General features: G+C 40.8%; 1 protein-coding gene across 5 annotated transcripts in view; it reads left to right on the top strand.

Moving 5' to 3' along the window:
- DAB2 (DAB adaptor protein 2) overlaps nt 1-19,817 on the top strand; it is a 62,344-nt gene that overhangs the window by 39,627 nt on the left and 2,900 nt on the right. For 2 of the 5 annotated variants that reach the window (XM_042453385.1, XM_042453384.1), the window contains exons 10-14: nt 784-1,410; nt 3,624-3,780; nt 12,345-12,878; nt 15,000-15,112; nt 19,598-19,736. In XM_042453385.1, the coding sequence (XP_042309319.1) occupies nt 784-1,410; nt 3,624-3,780; nt 12,345-12,878; nt 15,000-15,112; nt 19,598-19,669 (1,503 nt within the window). In that variant the 3' untranslated portion in view covers nt 19,670-19,736. Of the gene's footprint in view, nt 1-783; nt 1,411-3,623; nt 3,781-12,344; nt 12,879-14,999; nt 15,113-19,597; nt 19,745-19,817 lie in introns of those variants that run through there. The other 3 variants (XM_042453386.1, XM_042453388.1, XM_042453389.1) reach the window with 2 other exon arrangements.

Raw genomic sequence — 19,817 nt, forward strand, 5'->3', positions numbered from 1 at the left:
TGCCTGCAAACTGGCAGGCATAGTCCTCTCCTAAGATGCTACTCTGCAAATTTCATCAAATTTTCACAAGCAAAAAAATAAAATGTTAATAGCTGATGTTGGCTTATGGGAGGCATGAAGATCTGAATTTCTATATCAGGATTTGAATTTGGACCTATTTGAAATTGGGGTGTTTTCCTAACTGGGATGTTAATCAATTCTTGTACTTTTGCGCTCACCCCTAGTATTCAGTGTAGGTTGATCACCAAAGTCTGGGTTGGCATCTTCATACACTTGTGGCTGGATCAAACAGTAATTGAATTGGGAGCATAAGCAAAAGTATAGTGTCCTTTTAGTGAACGTTGTAAGATTAGGATCAGGAAAAAATCTTGGAATAAGAAGCATGAAGAACCCCGGTCAGACTCATAGGAACAATTTGCTTCCATGGTCTGGCTTGCCAGTCAGATGACTCTGAGAAGTTTGCAACTCTTCAAGCAAACATTGTGGCCCACATGGCTCCTTAGATATTGGTAGACTGCATCCCATAGCCTTCGTCATCATTGACTATGCTGGCTTATGGGAGTTGCAAACCAGCAAGATCCTGGAGGACTGCAGTTTGCTCACCCCTACCATAGGGTAACTGTCAAATAGCAAAATGGAGTTAGGTCATGGGTAGCCTACTTTTAAAAGCCATGTTTCCTCACAAGTCTGCTTGCTTATCGTGTTTTAATCAATGAGCACATGAAACTACTTGCACATGTCTAAATAACTCTTCTGCCAATCTGTCTTTTCCAAACTTAACAGGAGGAGGATAAAGAGGTCCTCTTAGTGGATTTAAACTCTGAAATTGAGGTCCCTCCAGCTTCTCTCAAAGGGGAGGATCTTTTCTTGAATGACATCACACCTTCCTTACCACTGCCAAAGCCGCAGCCACCTTTCTTGCCCGAAAATGCTTTCTCTGCAAACCTGAGCTTCTTTCCTACACCCAATCCTGACCCTTTCAGCGATGATCCTTTCACGCAACCTGACCAATTGGCACGCCCCCCACTTGATTCACCTCTCAAATCTCCCAATCAGAAGATGGGGAACAGTTATGTAAATGGGGATGTAGATTACTTTGGGAAACAGTTTGACCAGATCTCTAACCGGACTGGGAAGCATGACATTCAGGCCAGCCAGTGGCCTCTTGAGACGAAGCCCACCCAACTAGCAGCAAAGATTCCAAATGGGATACCAGAGAGAGAACAGAATGGTTTCACTGCCAAGTCCCCACTAAATGTCTTCATGGAGAGCTCTTCCAAAGGATTACCTGTGCAAAATGGATTACGGCTAGACTCTGATAGCACCATCCAAGTGACGGCGCATGACTCTATAACGATTAGCCCACCTCCACAGAGTTCCAAACCAGGAAGAGGAAGGAGGACTGTTAAGGTGAACGTTGATGCACGCACTCAATGGTGACATGCATGCTTTGTTCTTGGACTAGGTGATGGACTTTCCCAGCCCCTTCTCAATTAAATCTTTGCTTGCAGTTGTAAAGCTGGAGGCTATGACTTGCTGTAAACTCTTCTCTGTGGCTTAGCTGTCTGTGTACATCAATTGTCATTCTTTCTAAACCTAACTTTCTCTCTCCTAATGCTGCCGTTTCTGTTGTTTGGTAAGTAAGATACTCAGCTCATAATGCTTCTAGTTGACTGTAGCTTTGCAAGGAAAAACAGTCTTGGCATAACTTATTAGAAGTAATAGAATGAGAAATTATTAACTTGTGCATTTCATATATACGCAGGGGAACAGAACCCCTTAATGGTGAAGCATTTCGCAATGCAATAGATATATGAAGCTCCAAACTAAGATCAAATAGAGGTTTTCAAGCTGTCATAGCATAATAATTGGAATTTTTGTGTAAGCCTGTGCTAATATTCCTAGAAGTAACGTCACATCTCAGCCAGCTCTCTACTCAGTTGACAAGAATATAATATTTAGAGATTGGCTCAACAACCATGTTTTGGTACAGTCAAAAGGATTTTTTAAAAAAATATTATTCAGGCAAAAATTCATATAATGCTTATGAACCCCTCAGAGTAGCTAAGAACAATTCAGACTAACCACAAACTGCAACATTATTCTAAATTACTGCATAATAACGATTCAACAGAATAAAACATAGGTATCAGATAAAGTTATATTAAAAACAAAATTCTGCCTAAACATTCTTGCTGTACCTCAGAATGCTGTAACATAACACAGATGAGTCTAGGACAAAGTTACACAAGGAGAAAGTTCCTTCTGTCACCAGCTGAGCTTCCACCATAGTTAAGGACTTAGGAAGGCCTCACCAACAGATCTTTGGCATAAGCAGTTTGGAATGAGAGAAGACAGCCCCTTAGCTTATTTTGGACCTCATCCCTTTAAGCCTCCAAAGTTTTTCAATCAACACATTGAACTGTGCACAAAAACAAACTGGTAAGCAGTATAGCTCTTGTAGGACAAGTGTATGCAAATGAATAATAGAGTTGGAAGATACCACAAGGGCCATCCAGCCATGCAGGAAGACACAAAGCACTCCTGACAGATAACCATTTTAAAAATCTCCGGAGAAGGACACTCCACCACACTCCGGGGGATAACTCTTACCATGAAGAGGTTCTTCCTAATGTTCAGGTGGAATCTTTTCCTCTAGCTTGAATCCATTGCTTCATGTTTATGGATCAGCAGAAAACAGGCTTGCTCCATTTTCAATATGACATCCTTTAAAATATTTAAAGATGGCTATCGTGTCACTTCTTAATGTTCTCTTCTCCATGCTAAACATATACAGCTCCCTAAGCCACTTCTCATAGGGAATGGTTTCCAGACTTATTTCCATTTTGGTCACCCTCCTCTGGACACATTCCAGCTTGTTAATATTCTTCTTGTACTATGGTGCCCAAAATGGACACAGTATTCCAAGTGAGGTCTGACCAAAGCAGAATTGAGTGGTGATACTACTTCCCTTGATACATTGGCTTTTAAAACTGCCACACCACACTACTGACTCATATTCAACTTATGGTCCACTAAGACCCCTTTCACATGTACTGTTGTCAAACCAAGTGTCACCCATCCTGTATCTCTGCATTTCATTTTTTCTGCCCAGGTGTAGTACCTTACATTTCTCCCTGCTGAAATTCTTATAAGCAGTCTCACTACTGCATTTTGGGCAAGCTGGAAGCCTGTTCAGAGTTAGGCTTGATATTACTAGCTCTTGTACCACTATGGGCAGGTCTGACTGCCATTGGGAACACAAGTAGTTGTTGTACCCCATAAACTAGACAAAACAATTCTGCCTACAGCTGCCACTTTGAGCATTTAAATACAAATCTGAGTCCAGAAACATTCCTATCCTCAATCCCTGCATAGCTGATTTTTCATGGACAGTACTGCCCCATACAAAATGAGTTAGATTCCTATTCCAGAACTTGTCTCCTAGTCAATAGTATCTTTGTCACTCAATATATGTCAAAATGCTAGAGAACTGATTGAGAGTGGGAGTTGCTTAGAAAAGGCATGAAGTAGCTTAGTCTCAGTAAAGTTTAAACTTTTTGTGAAAAAATTGTCATTCTGATATAGTTGTTCTAATCGTCTCCTTTTCTTTGTCTTTCCAGAATGCAGCCAATGACTTGTTTGGCTCTAACATCTTTGCTCCTGGACCATCCACAACAAGCACTCTGACCTCAGCAGCACAGCCTGTGCCTGTACAAACTAATCCTCTAGACCTCTTCAAAACAAGTGCTCCTGTAGCAGCTCCCATGCCTGTACTAGGTTAGTAGAGACTGTCAACAGCTGTGAAATGTTTGCACTGGTTGAGCACCTTTATAAACCTGGATTATTTTGTAAATATGTACAGGTTACAGTCTATTTCTTCCACACATTTTGAGGTGTATGATTGCACCTGCTAGAAGACTGTCCAAGCAATCATTGCTGCTTGTTGTGCCATCCATTCCAGTATCAGTGTAGCATAACTTGTGTATAACTATTTTATTTATTTATTTATTTATTTAGATATTTATACCCCGCCCTTTAGCCCTAATAGCTCTCAGGGAGGCTTACAATTATTATTATTAATCAGACAGTTCCCTACCCTCAGGCTTACAATCTAAAAGACATGAAACAAAAGAAGGGAATGGTGGTGGGAAAGGGGATGAGGCTCAGTGGTTCTTCTCTCCCTCTGAGGCCTGGACCAAGGCAGATGGATTGGAGGGAGGGCTCTTCCTTCTTCCAGGCTAGTCCTCATGGAGCTGGACCTGCCTGGTGAACTCCCTCTCAGGCCGGCGGATGGCAGTTATGGAGGGCGGAGTCTCCTTCCTTCAGGTTAGTCCTGATGGAGCTGGACCTGCCTGATGAACTCCCTCTCAGGCCGGTGGATGGCAGTTATGGAGGGTGGAGTCTGGTATGAATTTATACTATGCAACCACTAAATGGAATCTCTGCCATGGACTGCATATTCCCCTCCTCTCTGGCTTTGGGCTGCCTGTTGTATTGCCCTTTTCATTTCTGTTCCACTGCATTCATTTTCTTCCTTGCCCTTTTAACTGTCTTTTCCTTGGCTTTATTTCTGTGAAGCAACTGCTAGGAAGAGTAGTATAGTGCAGGAGTTACTATCAAGAGGATTCTCTACATCATCTATTACAACTTCACTGTGGAGCCCAAGACAGCTTTTCTGAGTGGTGATGGAATTGTTGCCATCTGGGAGTAAAGAGTTGATTGTGCCATGCTGTGACAGGTTAGTGAGAAATCAGAAGATAAAATTGCTTGCCTCAACCACAACTTAGACTCCACAATTAGTGCAGGTTTAATAGGAGTGGTGTCTAGAACATCTTCTGGTTTAGTTGTGCTGGATGGGTTTCAGTTGCTGACAAAGGAGAACAAGGTGCTTGATCACCTTTAATTGACCTTTCTGGCTTATTTAATCTAATGGAGTTGAAACATTTGGCTGGATCCAAGAGGTTTTAAAGTCTTCTTTACTGGTAGTCTACCTTCCTCCCAAAAAGAGGCAGAGTTTCCCTAAAGAAGCCAAGCTGAAAATTCTATACAAGTTGCCAATGTCCCCTTCTTGGACAAGGTGCTGGAGTCAGTAGCTGCTGATTAACTTGAAGCATTTTAGGTTAAAATTGATTTTCCTGTATAAATTTCAATCCAGCTTCAAGTCTTGCTTTGAAACAAGTTGCCTTGACCAAACCTGAGAGATAATCTTTGCTAGGAGTTGGACAGGGTTTCTCTGTGTGTGTAACTGTGGAATGTCAAACACATTCAGATTACATCCAATTCTACCTCTCATTTGGACTTGAGGCTTTGTGATAACCTGAATCACTGTTTTAATGAGGTAGGTTAATCAAAACCAGGACAGCTTGATTGTGAAGTGGCTGATTGTGTCATACCATGCCAGTACCTTTCCATCTATGCTGACCTCCAGTCCATTTCCAGGCACAGTACTTGTGTATAAGTCAAGAAATTTAGGTCAAAAAATTGACCCAAAAAACCTAGTTCAACTTATACATGGGTCATATATCTATCCTGAGCCTCTTCCCAGCTGGGCTACCTCCACAAGGAGAGCCCAGCTAGGAAGAGGCTGGGAAGGCAATTGATTGCCCTGCAACGTGTCCCCAGCTAACCCTCAACTTATCCACAGGTCATATAAAAATCCACACTTTTGGTCTCAGTTTGACCTATGCATGAGGTTGACTTGTTTCATGTACCGTATATACTTGACTATAAGTATCAGAAAACAAGTGTCACTGTCTCAACCATCCATGAAAAAAGTTTCAGTTTTTGGAGCATTTCAGATTTCAGATTTTTGAATAAGGGAAACTCAATATGTATGAGCATACCTTGACATCACTTATAACACCTATGGTTACTATCTGGGGGAAAAGTGTAATAAAACTTTTTTAAAATGTAGCCTATTCTTGGCAGCCCTTTGTAAATAACTGGAATGGGACATCTGCCCATGGATTGAATAGACCTGGCAGGCTCTTAAAGAGACATTTAAAACTTGGCTTCATCATTTTGGCCTCTGTCTTGGGTGAGGCCGCAGCTGTCAACTTTCTACTCTAGGGGTGGTCAACTTCTGGAAAGATATGGGCCACTTTTCCTCCCTCATGACCCACTGCAGTTTGCACAACCACCCCCCCATGGGTTTTCTGCATAAAAAATCTTGGGGGGGGGGGCACATGTAGTGAACCTGCTGCACTTTGCTTTCTTCTAATTGGTATTATTTATGCATGGATTTATGCCCAGATGACCTCTCTTGCAACACTGCCTTGATTCTTTCACATCACAGCAATCCCCAGTTAGTTGTGGAAGGCTCAAGTGATTGTGCCTTAGCATGTAACTGAACCAGTATGCCTTGTATAGCTTTATCCAGGGTGAGACAGCTAAGCTCTTGACACTGAGGGATAAAGTTCCGTGTCATCAAGTGGCTAGAACAGTAAATAGTGATCAGTGCTGTCCTGAATCTTGGAAGGCTCTCAGAAAATAGCTCTAGAAAGAAATCTAAGAACTTGAGTACACTGTCTTCAATGGCAAGCATATTACACACAGATGACTCCAGAGAATAGGACAGCTGCTTATAAACCTCTCAGCAATAAATGAATGGGGATGAAGTAGACATTTCCTGGAAGCTATAGGGTTTAGAGAAGTTGTTGCAACTAGGAAATTAAATTTCCTGCTTAGAAAAAATTTGTAAGATACATTCCTGGTATACTAGAAAACAGTAGGAGGACTGAGTTGGCATGATTTGGGCCAAGCTGTCAGATTACCAATTACCAGTTTGAGGGGGTTCAAACAAGATTATAACATAATAACATAATTTAAGGCCAGGAAGGAATAAAAAGATGCTGGAGACAATACACAGAAGAGCTATATAAAAGAGATGAAAAAAGGAAGGACACATGAACCATATGAATATGAGCCCCAAATTCTAAAAAGCGAGGCACAAGGTGAAATAAGAGAAATCAGAAAAATAAATCACCAGGAACAGGTGATATTCCAGTTGATCTGCTGCAATCCACATTGACAGAGTCAACTCTACTGCAAACCAAACATATGTCAACAGATACCAGGGAGTAGGGGAGCGGTAGCCAACAGATTGGAAATGTTGAGTATACATTCCCATCCATAAAAAAAAGAGACACAAACAACTGCAGCAACTATAGGGCCATTGCATTAATCTCCTGTGCAAGCAAAATTATGTTCAAAATTATAGACCCCAACCATACATGGAAAGAAAAATCCCAGAAGTATAAGTGGTATTCAGAAAAAGGAGAGGCACTAGGGACCACACTGCAAACATATGATGGCTAATGGAGTGCACCAAGAAATTCCAAAATAAAACCAGCATTTGTATTATAGACTACAGCAAAGCCTTTGACTGCATAGATCATGAAAACCTATGGAATACTCTTAAAGACATATGAGTGCCACCACATCTCATAGTCCTGATGAGAAATCTGTACTCAGGACAAGAGGCTAGTCAGAACAGAACATGGAGAAACAGAATGGTTCCCAATTAGCAAAGGAATCAGACAAGGCTGCATCCTTTCATCCTATTGGTTGAACCTATATGCAAAAAAATACTGGATAATGAGCAGGCTTGGACACAGAAGAATGAGGAGTGAAAATAGGAGGAAGGAAAATCAACAAATTAACATATGCAGATGACATCATACTACTAGCAGAAAACATCACAGACTTACAGCAGCTACTAAGGAAGGTCAAGGAAGAAAGTGCAAAGGCAGGCTTACTGTCTAACATAAAGAAAGCAAAAATAATGATCATGGAAGATCTACATCTATTCAACCAGACAATGAGGAAATAGAAATAGTAAAATAATTCATATGCCTGGGATCAAACAGATCAGAATGGGGACTGCAGTCAGGAAATCAGAAGAAGATTAAGAAGGGAGAGAGCAGCTATGAAAGAACTAGAACAGATGCTAAGGAGCAAAAATGTACAACTGGACACAAAAGTAAAAATGTGCAAGACATTGTATTCCCTATTACCATGTACAAATGTGAAAGCTGGATAGTGAGAAAAGCAGATAGGAGGAAGATCAATACTTTTGAAAAGCAGTGCTGAAGGACACAGTGGACAGCCAAAAAGACAAACGAATGGGTCCTAGAACAGATCAAACTGGAAATCTTCCTGGAAGCCAAGATAATTACACTGAGACTGTTGTACTTTGGCCACGTCATGAGAAGGCATGATTCATTAGAAAGGCTAATAACACTAGGAAAGGTGGAGGGAAGTAGAAAGAGAAGAAAACTGCATGCTAAATGGATGGACTTGATTAAGGAAGTCACATGCATAAATCTGCAGGAACTAAGCAGAGTAGTGGAGGATAAGGGAATCCTGGAGATATCTCACCCACAGATATCCACAGGGTCACAATGAGTTGAGTTCAAATTGAATGCAAGATTAGGGTCCCAGCGGATTCTAATGGAGTACAGTACTTTATTGTCATGATTGTGTCTGGGTTCAGATGGCAGATCCCAGCATGAACCCTACATACAACATAATTTCAAAAGCACTAAATGAAGAAAAGGAAAAGAGGAATGTCCATCTTTGCAAGAGTGCTTAGAAAGTTCTGTTTAAGAAAAATGACTATAATAACATACAGAAGATATCCAGAATTAGAGTATAGGTAGGATGATGCTTTGGGCCCTAGAGCATTAATCTTTTGCAAAGGCATTAAGCATGTCATGTACATTCTTCTTAAAGGTAATTTTGCAAATTCTGATCCTGATTGGAGATTGTTCTAGAAATTGTTGTACTTCTGCTTGATCAAGTCTTCAGAACATTTTTAGGAAATACACAACTTTTGAAACTGTCCTGGTATGAAATCAGTCCAGGAAGCATTTAGATGTACTTTAAATAATGATGATGATGATGATGATGATGATGATGATGATGATGATGATGATGATGTCTCACTAGTGGAGATATTTGAGGCTTTTGGCCTGCTTTGTGAAAGTGAATAATCCTGATCTGCACCTCCCAGATGTGGATCAGAACAGTATTATTCTTTATATTCTGTACTTTTTCTGGACTTTGAAAGAGTAGTTCTCTGCCTGAAACATACAACAATGTATATATATTAGAATGAAATAAACTTAAAATTTGTGTTTTGTAAAATGTACATCTGTGAATACAGTGGGCCCTTGGTATCCGCTAGTGTTTGGTTTTGGGACCCCCATGGATACTAAAATCCATGGCTTCTCAAGTCCCATTATATGCAGTGGTACAGTAAAATGGTGTCCCTTATATAAAATGGCAATATCAAGGTAAGTCATAGATATTTGAATCTGTGGGTGCAGACTCCATGGATACAGAGGGCCAGTTGTATTTAAATGCAGATTTCTACTTTGAAAATGTCCAACTCAGATTAATGTAGAAATGGCATAAGACTGTATAATATAGAAAGTATACAGATGAACATATGCAAAAACTGACCCAGATTGGAAACATACTGATATCCACCCATCCTTACCCACTAAATGGCATGAGAGTGCCCTCAGGAGGCTTAACAATATAAAGCAGTTTGTTGTTATCCTAAAATCTAACTGGGTCAAAGTTGACAGTATGATACATATTTCCAGTAAACCTTTTGGAAAGCTTTGGAGTGAACGCCACAAAGATTGCCCTGCTACTAAGAAAGCAGTATTCTGTGTCTTAATAATATTAATAATAATAATAATATTTTATAATAATAATAATATGTATTTGTATACCGCCCTCTGGCAAACCAATCCGGGCGGTTAACAACAGTAAAATATAAAATATGACAATTAAAAACACTTTATCCCTCCCCCCCTTAAGACAGTATTAAACAGTATAACATATTAAAACACAATATCAAAGCATAAAAACAACAATTAAAAACTAAAAATCCTGATGTCCCTCTGTTGATCCTCAACCATCACTAAGATGGGGCCACGGGAGGAATGAGGGAATCAGGGAACCTGGGCCGGGATGGTTAATCTGGAAAGGCCTGTCGGCAGAGATCCGTCTTGACCGCTTTTTTAAAGCTGTCTAATGATGTTATCTGACGGATCTCATCCGGCAGGTCGTTCCAGAGTTTGGGGGCGACAGCAGAGAACGCCCTCTGGGAGGTCGCCGCAAGCCTAGATTTTAGAGGCTGTAGTAAGTTCCTCCCAGAGGACCGGAGAGCGCGGGGAGGATTGTATGGGAGGAGGCGGTCCCTAAGATAGCTTGGACCCAAGCCATTTAGGGCTTTAAAGGTGATAACCAACACCTTGTACTGGGCCCGGAAGCTGATAGGCAGCCAGTGGAGGGACCTCAAAACCGGAGTAATGTGGTCCCTCCTAGATGTTCCTGAGACAAGCTTATTAATGTATATGCTAATGTTCTTGTACTAAGGCTAGCAAAAGTGCCTTTTTCCTTTAGCAGCTCTTGTGCAAGGTCTCAGGAACAGTTGCAGGTTGGTATCATCATCATCATCATTATCATTTTATTTTCTTCTATCCTGCCTTTCTCCCAACATAGGGACTCAAAATGGCTAACAGCAAATTAAAAACAGTACATTAAAATTAAAATTAAAATTAAAAAAAACAAATTAAACAATTTTAAAAGATAAAACAGTAATGAATTAAAATGTAACATGTTAAAATGCAAACCTTAAAATTTGCATTTTAACATGTTACACTTTAAATGTGAGCTTGAAACATGTGGGTGGGAGCAAACTTGGACCTGGGGACATAAATTCAGATATAAATTTATTTCACTTTTAAGATACAGAGTCTCCTTTATCCAGAATTCCAAAATATGAAATATTGCAAAAAAATAAAAGAAACCTTTTTCATGAAGGGCTGAGATAGTTGTACCTTTGCTTTCTCATGGTTCAGTGCATACAAACTTTGTTTCATACACAAAATTATTAACAATATTGTATAAAACTACCTTCAGGCTATGTGTATAAGGCAGGGGTAGGCAATCTTTTTGAGCCGGGGTCCGGGTTGCTGTCCCTCAGACAACTGGGGGGCCGAAGCAAAAAAATAAATAATTAAATATTTTTTTTTTAAAAAAAATAATAAATATAAAAAACCAGGACAAAGTAGGACAAAATTTTCAAATGGAAGACACTTTTTTAAAAAATGGAGGACACGCAAGAAAATTTGCTGATTTTTAAAAAAAGTTAATATAAATGCATGTTTCTGAGGCTTCTATAGACAATTGCCCCCCAAAGGCCCGCGCGGGCAGATGGTGCGCAGGTACCGGGCTGGGGCCGGTCCCAAGGCCTCGCCGGGCCACATCCGGCCCGCGGGCCACAGGTTGCCTACCCCTGGTATAAGGTGTTTATGAAACATAAACACATTTTGACTTGGGTTCCACGTCCATGATATCTCTTTATGTGTATGATGCAATCATTCTAAAATCATAGGGGGAAATAATCCAAACACTTCCAATTCCAAACAGTGTGGATAGGAGGTACTCAAACTTATTAATATATATGCAAATATTCTGAAATCCAAGAAAGGTTTTCCAACATCCAAAAAAAAAAAAAGTCCAAAATTCAAAACAGTCCTGGTCCCAGGCATTTCAGATGATGGAGACTCAGCTTGTATATTACCATTTTCTGCAATGGATATGATGCTCATTCACAAGTAAATACAAAAAAGGAACTTGCATTTTTTCCAGTAAATATGATGGTGATGTGATTTTAGATTCAATTGCTAAGCTGCAAGTCATCAGAATGGTTTTTTTTATTGGGGGTTAGCAAATTGTCAGTTTCCTCTAATATATCATGATGTAGAAATAATTGCACAGTATTCAGTTTTGGGTGGGGGATATGTCAAATGCTTCATAACTAAAATAAAACACATAGCTCTCCCACTACCCGTCGCCGCATTGTTAAGTCCAGGGTCTAAAAATACCTGACAAGAACCACAGCAAGAACCAATTTATAATCTGATTTCAGTTGATAATCAGAAGAGGAAGAAGAAGCATTATGTTGGTAAAATGGAACCATTTTAGTCTTTTTAGTGTTTAGGATAAGAGTAATAACAGAATTGTGGGATAGTGCTTATAATATATGTCTTGTTTTACTGATAAAAGCAAAATGACCTTGCTATCTCTTGAGCATTTAACCAGAATAATTAAAAAAAAACCATTATGTCTCTTGTGTGCAACAATATTGGGCCTGCCCAAAACCTGTGCATTTGCTTAACTAGAGGTCCTGTTTAAAATGCAGGAAGATGGTATACTATGTACACCCTCTATCAATTTCCGCAAGGTATTGATTTGCTGAGGCTTCAGAGTTCTTTGGTGATACGTTTAACACAATACTTAAAGATATTTTTTCTCCTCAGGTGGCTTGCCTACTGTAACTTCCCCTGCACCAGCATGGGGTCTTCAATCTGCAGCTTTCACCCAGCAGCCTCCGGTCTTTCCTGGATCTGTTTTAGGTTCTCAGCCTGCAAGTTTTTCTCCACCAGTTGCTTTTGGTGCTCCTCCACAGGTTCATACCTGGAACCATACAACATCTTTGGGAGGCCCAATCCAGCCTCCAGATTTCTGGGGTCAGTCTACACATGTGTCTCCTCCTAATGTTTGGGTGCAGCCATCCAGCACTGGAAACCCTTTCCAAGCCAATTTGTTCCCTTCCACATTGGCAGCCCAGCCCCCATCACTGTTGTCTTCCATGTCATCTGCTAGTCCTCCTCCTCAGCTGCCTCCCAGAACTGCGCCTCAGAAAGAGCAAGTCAAGAAGGAGAGTGATGCCTTCACTGCTCTGGATCCACTTGGTGATAAAGAAATAAAGGATGTAAAAGAGATGTTCAAAGACTTCCAGCTGACAAAACCACCAGCTGTGCCAGCAAGGAGGGCAGAGCAGCCGCAGCAAGGTCTGTTGGAGACTTCTGGAGCCTTTGCGAGTTAATTCAGTAGTACAGTTGACCATGATGATTTTAGGTCTACTTGGTCATCTGGTAAAACTGGGAGCAAAACGCTGTGTTCCTTGAGTAATCTTGATGTGGTGACCTCTTTAGCATTTTAGTGTGTGTATGGCAAGTATCTTTATGTGGTCTTTGGGTGAGAGAATATTCTTTAAATCTTAACCTATAGAAATGTTTGCACTTCATTGGTACAGTAAAATGACAACAATCCCCAGCTGAACTTTAGCTCATTCACAAACCCATTGGATCGATCAGAATATCATCTCATAACCTGCTTCTTCCCCAAAATGTGTGAAATGAAGATAACTTTTTCAGTATTTAGAGTACTGGAAATTGCTTGGAATCATGATAAATCCTAAAATGTTAGAGGTCTTTTCATTTGCTCCCATATTCATATCAGAATGACCTGAATGCCATTGGTTAATCCCAACTGGAGTAGACCCATTGAATCAATTGTTGAATGATAAATCAGTACATAAATCCCAATGGGCTCATTCTAGCTAGGAATAACAAAATTTAGGCAAAGATCTAACTGTGGCCCACATGCATGGTAAAGACAGAAGGGACAGTCTTGAAGGCACATACCTGCCTTCCTGAAGCTTGGTTAAACAAAATTTTGTTAGGCAAGGTCTTTCACTCCATTGCAGAAATGGGGTTCACACAGCCTTTACTGAGTCTGCAGTTTAGCTCTACAGGTAGTACCAATTACTTAGTTACAAGCAAAAGTTAAAATCAAAAGGGATCCTGCCTTTAAGTGTGGCATTGTGTTTAAGGAAATGGCTGCATATTTGAAACAGGTGGGTGTGGAAACACTGTAACAAAATGTGTTTGAAGGAAAGACTAAAATTGCACATTCTTAGGAATTTGCAGTAACAGCAAAGCCAGTTAAAGCCAGTGCATGCATGCCTAAATAGGAAACAATGGTGAAGCTTTTGTTATTTTGATTTAAAAACCAAGTGTGCTGAACTGAATCAACCATAATACACCTGGCCAGTTTGTGTGTAGAGCACACTGTGTCTGTCTGCTTGATCAGCTTTTAAACTCTGGGTATACAAAGAACTGTATTTCTCAAATATAATAAGGATAATATCCATATAAACCAAGGGTGGGCAAAAGGCAGCCTTCTGGGTTTGAGTCCCCCTCAAACCCATGACTTTAAAAGACCTTCAACTCCTCCAAAGGCTTCAGGAGGACATATTGTCATATTTCTGGCCTCTGAGAATTGGGAAAAGAACGCTATACCTAAAATAGGGGCAACTTGCAAGTTCAGAAAAGATAAGAAAGGATGATGCTAGGTAAGGAGAACCAAACATGAGGAAAGGTCAAAGGAGCTGGCATGTTCAAAGAATGGGTGTGTGTGACTTAACTTTACTCTTTTACATACTTGAAGAGCCGTCAGAGAGAGGAGGAAGCAGACTTGCTTCTGCTGCCTCAAAAGGTAGGATCAGGTCCAGTGGTTTTAAGTTCAGAAGAGGAGATTTTGATTGAACATTAGAAGGAGCTTCTGAACAGTAAGAATTGTTTGGCAATGGAACCAATTTGCTAGAGAGGTGGTGGGGTTTCCTAATATGGATGTCTTCACAAAGAAGCTAGTTGGTTACCTGCTTGAGATGCTTTACTTGGACATACTGCATTAAGCAAGGGGTTGAACTGAGTGGCCCATGAGGTACCTTCCAACTCTGTGATTCTCCCCACACCCCCTAGATCACTGTTACTCAAATTGGTGGTCACTGGACTGCTGATGGCAAGTTTTTACAAAAGAAACAAACACTTTTACCTAGTGGGTACAACTCTAGTGCCCGGCACTTTGGAATAAAAATTTCCAGTCCCCAACATCAGTTAGCCTGGAAAGCACTGCCCAAGAGGTCCAAAGTCTAGAAGGGGTGTCTGTGATGTCCCTGAAAGCTGCCCTGGGCCTTTGGAAGTTAATAGAATGATTGGCTACCATTTTCTTGTTGGGCACACTTGATGGCAAGCATGTTTTGGTTTGCAGTGTAATGTGAAATGAGCTGCTTATAATGACTTCTTAAAAGGATTGCATGATAAAAATTGTCTTCTTCTACAATACAGTTCCACCAAATCCTGTTCCCAGGCAAAATGCTGTGTCACCAACCAAGCCTGCTGAAGTCTCATTTGAAAATCCTTTTAAGATGGATCCTTTTGCTGCTCCCGCACAAAATTCAGTAAGTATTTGAGTAAGCAATGCTTTTATGTCATGCCCAAATTGGTAAGGGCAACCTGTTTAACCTGAGAGCGTGTAAGGAAAATTTTTCCTTCTGTGGGATTTTTCAAAGCAGGGCTGATACAGATAATTGAGACACCAAATTTGGTTTTAGACACTATGCATGTAGCATTTATTATGACATTAAAATAGTACAAACATTAAGTATCAAGAGAGCTCTCTCTCACACACACACACACACACACACGCGCGCGCGCACACAAGTGGCCTTTACTGAAGTCAGTGATCAGTCGTCCTCACAAGACCGTGGGAGTCCCTGCAGGAGACACCTTTGGTTTGGAAAAGTCTCTCTTTTAAGGCTTCACCACGTCCTCCATCCTTCTGTCTTTACTTTAGGACCCCTTCCTTTGACGCTGACCAACACCCTTAGATCGAACAGTTCTTTGCAATCTTTTTCTTATCAGTCTTTTTCTAAGCATTCTGTTATCTATCCAGGCTGGACATCTTCTTTACCAATAAGCAGCTGTATCTAAGGTTTTGGACACCCCATCTATCACCACATCAACAGTTTTCAAAAATCTTCACCTCGCTTTCCAGGCAACTTCCCCCATCATGCATTGCGTTTCTCCATCTTGTTTCAGCTCATTGCCACTAGAATTGCATACTCACATACTACTCACATTTGCACACTATATAATGCTGCCAGTAAGCCATATGCTAAAGATTTTTCTCAAGTCGGGGTCTTAGTGCTCCAATGCTGTGAATCAGTTTCCGTGAAAACATATTGCATAAGTTAATCATCTGTGTAGGCACAATGTTTGGATATCTGTAAATTATTATAAGGCTCAAGTCGTCCTTATACAAATGTCACCTCTAAAAAGTATTGATAGTTTGTTCAACACAGCTAAATTGTGGGGATATAAATCAAAGGATGTGGATGTTAACTGTTTTGACTGTTTCAGAGAAGGCTTCAGACCCCCTTTCTCAAGATTTAGTTCTAGAGCTTTGAATAATAGTAACAGTGTAACAGTTCCTGGAAATGTAGCCACCCAGTAATTCTTCATCTCTTTATTCCAGCTCACTGAGCAATCCATGTTTGCTGACATCATCCCTTCAGGGATGATAGCGAAATGTCTCCTTGCTCAGCATTGTCCAATAAGCAGTTTAGGTTATTCAAATGACATAATTTATGAGAGCCTCATATCTGAGCCTGTGATGCAGTGGTTCTCAACCATCCTAATACTGTGATCCTTTAATACAGTTGCTCATGTTGTGGTGACATCCAACCACAAAAATTGTGGTGTCTCAGTTCCTATGACCATAGGAAATATGTGTTTTCCCATGGTCTTAGGCAACTCCTGTGAAAGGGTTGTTTGACCCCCAATGGGCTGAGAACTGCTGCTGTGATGTAAAAGAAGTGCATTACTGACAGTTCATGTAACAACACTGATGCTTATCCAAATGAGTTAGCAGGGGATGCATGCCTGAATAGCAATCACTGATAGGACCAAGCCACCATAGGAGATGATGCCACCTCAGAAGATATTACTGCATGAGCCCTGCACAATCATATGCATCAGTGAAACAGAATTGTACCTGTTAGTATAATAGCCATTATCACATGTCTTTGCAATCACATGACTGGGGCTGCTGCCACTGTTTTACTCTTTTCCAGATTCCTTCTTAACTCATCTCCCTGTCTTATGCCCAATCTAGCATGCTGTGGTCTACAGCCCCCCTCCACTCCTGCTGAGCTGGATGGGGCCCCTTGAGACCACATTTTTATCTAAAATAGACCATTCTACCACCACCCAATGAATTATCTTCCCCCACATCAGGACTTTGCTGGGGGCTTTCACATATACTTTCCCTTGCCAACTTGGGAAAGAACCAGCCAAGCCAAGGCATGTGAAAAAGGAATGCAAGGAGGCAGAGTATTTTAAAGAAAAGCCTTATTCTAACTAAAGGAGTTCTAGAGCAAAGAAGATATCACTACATGAAGGACCAACCTATCCTGCAGACTCAAAAAGAATATGTAAGTCACATAGTACAGTCATTTAATAATAATAACAACAACAACAAAAACAACAATGATTTATTTATAGCCTGCCCAATCACGAAGAATCAGGGAGGGTTACAACAGTAAAGAAATTTCATAACATTTAACAATAGCAATAATAATAACATAACAAATCACAATAACAATAAATAGCAAAAAAATACATGGCAAATAAAAACAATACAAAGAACAATGAAAAATGTATGGCAATTAACATAGCAAATCAAAAATACAAAATAAATCCCCTTCTCGGCCCCTCCATCCCAATCCTAAAAATAAAACAGTATTCAACAATGCCCAGGAGAAAAAAGAAAAGGGAGGGGACTAGGAGCAGGTGCCAAGATAGCGGTCTCCATGCTAAATACCCCTAAATGATCACTAAAGCCCAGGTGGAAAAGGGGACAGAAGCTGCCTCTCGGCCCGGCATTCATCAGCAGGTAGTAAAAAAGGGAAGGGGCAGTGGCTTAAGACCTGCTGTCACTCTGCCCTCCATAGTCCAGGGGCTGAAGCAAGGCTGGCACCCAGGTGGAGAAGGGTGCAGAAATGGCCTCTCAGACCTGCCCTTGGTCTTCTAGGGGGGCCTTTGGAGCCAACATTTAAAGGTGCCGCTCTCCAGACATGCCCACCACACACACAGCAGAGTCCTTGGGCTGTTTTTGGTCTTCCAGGGGGCCCTTGGAGCCAGCATTTAAAGGTGCTGCTTTACAAGAGTCAGAGACACCCCCCCCCCTCCACTGGCCAACAGGTAGGCAGACCCACACAGACTAGTCCAGGGGTAGGCAACCTGCGGCCCATGGGCCGGATGCAGCCCGGCAAGGCCTTGGGACCAGCCCCAGCCCGGTCCTGCCGCCGATTGCCGCCGGAGACTTTGGCCTCTAGCGTGAGGGCGTGGGGCCTTTGGCTTATCAGGAGGAGGCGGGCAAGGGGGGGCAAGCGGCAGGCAAGGGGGGCAATTGTCTATAGAAGCCTCCGAAACATGCATTTATATTAACATTTTTTAAAAAATCAGCAAATTTTTTTTGCGTGTCCTCCATTTTGTTTTTAAAAAAAGTGTCCTCCATTTGAAAATTTTGTCCTACATTTGCCCCGGTTTGTTTATTTAATTAATGTTTTTAAAATTATTTAATTATTTATTATTTGGCTTCGGCCCCCCAGTTGTCTGAGGGACAGCAACCCGGCCCCCGGCTCAAAAAGGTTGCCTACCCCTGGACTAGTCCCAGCTTCTGCCAACCTAGCAGTTTGAAAAAATGCAAATGCAAGTAAATAAATAGGTATTGCTCTGGTGGGCATGTAAAAAGCATTCTGTGTAGTCATGCTGGCTACATGATCAAAGAGTAGTCTCTGACAACACTGACTCTTTGCCTTAGTAATGGAGATGAGCACGGTCCTCTGTGGTCCGACATGACTTGACAACTTTGTCAATGGCAAATACCTTTGCCTTTAATCACAATTTTAAAACCACGTGTAGTAATCTCCAGAAATATTCTTCTGCTTCCTTTTTCCCTACAGACCCTTTATCTTGCAGGGAATGTTGGAATACCTATCAAAACTGATCTTAGGAATTTAATCATTAAGCCATTGCTTGCCTCCCTCCTGCCTGTTTAGAGATCAGCATGCTAGATAATACAATTGGTGATGGCAGTTGATACCATACATCTCACACAAGATGTATAAACTGCAGCTACTCTGCTTTAGCTGTCAAAATGTCATGATATAACATATGAATCTTTCAACTCCATCTCTCCCCCCCAAAAAATCTTCTTTTTCCCCACCTCTCAGTCCAAGCCATGTTGTTTCCATACTGATTTTTAAAATAGTTTTATTAAAACATTGGCATTTTTCAAATTGTACACATTGTTTTCAAGCGTTTGTCCACTGAGGGAAGCATGTTTGTATGTATCTTTGAAATGCAGACATTTTCCATGCACAATTTATGAACATGTGGTTTTATTGGTTGTGTTTTTCAAGGATTTTTGAAGGAAAAGCACATCCAATCCAAATCCGCCTATGTGGTGCAGACCACACAAATCTTCAGGGAAAAAACTGGTATAGATTCCTCATATATACCTACTGGAGGAGTTTGGTTCAGTTCAGATTCTCTAGTCTACAGAATATCTTGTAAACTTGTAGACTAGTCTTGGAGTGTTGATGCATTGCTAATTAGCATCCATTTGTAACATTTGCAACATATCTGCAAAAACATTTCAACACAAATTTGACACTAAGGCTGATATCCTTGATAGGCATTTTTATGGGCATTTCATGGGGGACTTTTAAGGAGAAAGTCTAGAAAGCTGATATATATATATATATATATATATATATATATATATATATATATATATATGAGAGAATATGGATATGGATAGTGATAGTTGATGCAGTGACCTGCAACATCTGTGGCATGTTTGTTTGTTTTTTTGACAGAGGAAATCTTCCAGTCCCTTTCCAAATATAAGATTCGATGATTCTATGACCTCCTCTCTTCCGCTTTTTTAGATTACAGTTCAGCAGCCATTGTCTTCTGCCCCATTTGGTGACCCTTTTGGAAATCCCTTTGCATAGCCTTGATAGGTAAGTGGCTTTTTATATTGTGGAAGTCCATCATGATTTTATTCATCTTAACCTTGAAAATTCACTGTCATAT

This window comes from Sceloporus undulatus, chromosome 2, assembly GCF_019175285.1.
Source record: "Sceloporus undulatus isolate JIND9_A2432 ecotype Alabama chromosome 2, SceUnd_v1.1, whole genome shotgun sequence".
NCBI classification, from domain to species: domain Eukaryota; kingdom Metazoa; phylum Chordata; class Lepidosauria; order Squamata; family Phrynosomatidae; genus Sceloporus; species Sceloporus undulatus.